At 37.5% G+C, this 2391-nt stretch overlaps 1 protein-coding gene across 1 annotated transcript; it reads right to left on the bottom strand.

Moving 5' to 3' along the window:
• Positions 1–912: 912 nt before the first annotated feature.
• Positions 913–2097, bottom strand: LOC115964737 (uncharacterized protein At2g29880-like). The gene is made up of 2 exons (XM_031083994.1): positions 1873–2097; positions 913–1500 (listed from the first exon to the last, which is right to left on the bottom strand). The coding sequence occupies exons 1-2, from the start codon at positions 2095–2097 to the stop codon at positions 913–915; spliced, it is 813 nt and encodes a 270-aa protein (XP_030939854.1).
• Between the last annotated feature and the right edge of the window lie 294 nt (positions 2098–2391).

Below are 2391 nucleotides of genomic sequence, written 5' to 3'. Positions count from 1 at the left end.
ATGACAGTCAGGTTGATATACTTTATTCACCCAGAAATGCATGCAAAGCAGAAGAAAGGAAAAGAATAAGAAATTAGTGAACATCTGTGAACAGTGGTCTGACAGCGAAGAGAAAGAACACACTCTAACCTCTAATTAAGAAGTTGATATTTTTGCAACACAAACAAAAAACCAGCAGCAAGAAACAAAATTAATAAAGCTTACATAAAGCAGAAAAAGGGAGACTTAATCTAAAATTTTTGAACGAAGAAACTGATACTTCCAGCAAAATCAAATCATAATTAACAAAGAATGAAACAAAGATTTATAAAAAGGAATACCTGAAAGCTATATAGACCTGGATCAATTATAACAGACGTGGCTCTCTCATACCTGCAGATTTCATACAAAGTACAATCCTTTTATTAGCCAAAGTTGTATACAAAATTTGCAGTAAATTCAAGTGCTGCTTTCAAACTAATTCCACCAAAACTACAAATAACTAACAAAAGAGAAAGGATAAGCCAAATACTCATTCCAGCCAATGTCACTTGTATGCTCAATAAAATACTACATTGTTAAAATAGCTAACAACGTTTGAAGCAAATATGTGACACAAAAAAGAAATTCCCAAAATGGAATGCAGCAGCTTATGTATCAAATATATATATATATATATATATGTCACCAAAGTTAGAAATTCATAGGAGGCACGACAACCACAAAACATATTTCTTACATAAATACCATACATGTCCCAAGGAGGTTAACATAATAAAGGAAGACATAATGCAAACATTGTTCATAGTATTAACATAATACAAACTTTGCGTATTCACATTAAACCAAACTAAGACTACTAAATAACTTCCTAGGCTGTCTACACGGCGCACATCATTAGTTAACTTCCTACACTGTCAACCACAACCACCACTACTGCAATCCACCCCCAATAAAGTCAATCCAGGCCCTTCTTCTATCAACCGTCATGGCAAAAAAAGCGGCTCTACTCTTGGCATGATGAAGCTCTTGCACGACCTTGCAATACGTGACATGATCGACATCGGTGTGCTGGTTCAGAAGAGTTACAGCTGCTGTAACTGACTCACTGGCAGCCCCCACAGCAGAGTCTCCAGTGTCGATGGACTTTTTCCCCCGACGGTTCCTCATGTCAGTAAAACCCCATATTGCCTCAGTCATGGATTCAAGGGAGTGCCCTTTCTTCCTTTTTCCACTTGAATGAGATGCTTCAGCTGGCCGCTTTTCAGCTTGCCTCCGGCTTTGGGCTTCACTCGGTGTGGGCAGCTCCTCCACGTCATCGAAACCATCGGTGCTGACATTGACATGTACCCCCTCAGATAGAAAGGCTGCATCAAGTTCTCTCTCTTCATCACTATTGGGAGCTGGTTGGGCAGATGACATTTGCAGGAAACCCGTGGCTGTGTTTGAATTGAAAAGAGTGCCCAACAGCTCATAGTGTCTCATCCCTTTTTTCCTGAAGTCCTTGAATTTATGATTGACCTATTACCAACCATATATATTGGGTTAGATGTTTTATATTTGTAAAACCCAATACAAAGTAGATGGCTAATTTATAATAACCGTATAACAGCACTCTTTATTCCAAATTGATGATAGCCAAAAAGGTTTTTTAGGAAATTGTAGACATTGAGTATAAAATAATATAAGTCAAAATTTATAAGTCACATTAAACCCCATTAAACCCACAGTAAACCCCATATATAAGTCAGATTTTATTCCATTCCTAAAAGTATCATCATGGGAAAATGCTACAAAACAACTATTTAAAGCCACTATTATTAATACACTTATAAGCCAATAAACCTAATATGTTTGATATTTTTGATATTGAAGTCATATTTAAGGACTTACCACAAATGCAGCAGCCCAAGCATCGTCAGTGGCCGTCACCATATTTGAAATGGGGTCCCATCCCATTCCTGTACGTGCGATGAGCTGGAAGAAAGTGCGGTGTCTCTGTTTCAGTCGTTGATATTTTTGTGTAAGTTGTGCCTTGGTGTAACTCTTAGACGCACGCTTGTTAAACTCATTGACAACTACTGTCCAAGTTCCAGTCTTGAACTGGCCTTGCGGCATATTCCCTTTAGCATCCTCTTCTAACAAGATGTCAATAAAATGTCTCTCAACTGCTTCAGGCCACTTCTTATCCTCGGCATCATCCATCTAAATACATGTTGGTATACTTACATAGACTCGTAAAACGGTCTTCTATGATATGGAATTAAATTCTTTAACTTACTACTAGACCCAAGCAGCAGGCATATAAGAGAAAATTCACCCCATATAAAGGAAAAATACAAAGATACACATTCATACACATAAGTTTTAGGTCAACTTGTAGTGGCATTGTATATTTATGAAGGCATAAGA

Source organism: Quercus lobata, chromosome 10 (genome assembly GCF_001633185.2).
Source record: "Quercus lobata isolate SW786 chromosome 10, ValleyOak3.0 Primary Assembly, whole genome shotgun sequence".
NCBI classification, from domain to species: domain Eukaryota; kingdom Viridiplantae; phylum Streptophyta; class Magnoliopsida; order Fagales; family Fagaceae; genus Quercus; species Quercus lobata.
This window is presented reverse-complemented; position numbering and strand designations above follow the sequence as displayed.

What these genes read in the sequence shown, in the direction of transcription:
- LOC115964737 (XM_031083994.1), bottom strand. Translation starts at nt 2,097, where the DNA reads ATGCCGCAAGGCCAGTTCAAGACTGGAACTTGGACAGTAGTTGTCAAT. An exon ending in CTTGGGCTGCTGCATTTGTG is followed by an intron (nt 1,501 to 1,872) that starts GTAAGTCCTTAA and finishes GGTTGGTAATAG; the next exon opens with GTCAATCATAAATTCAAGGA.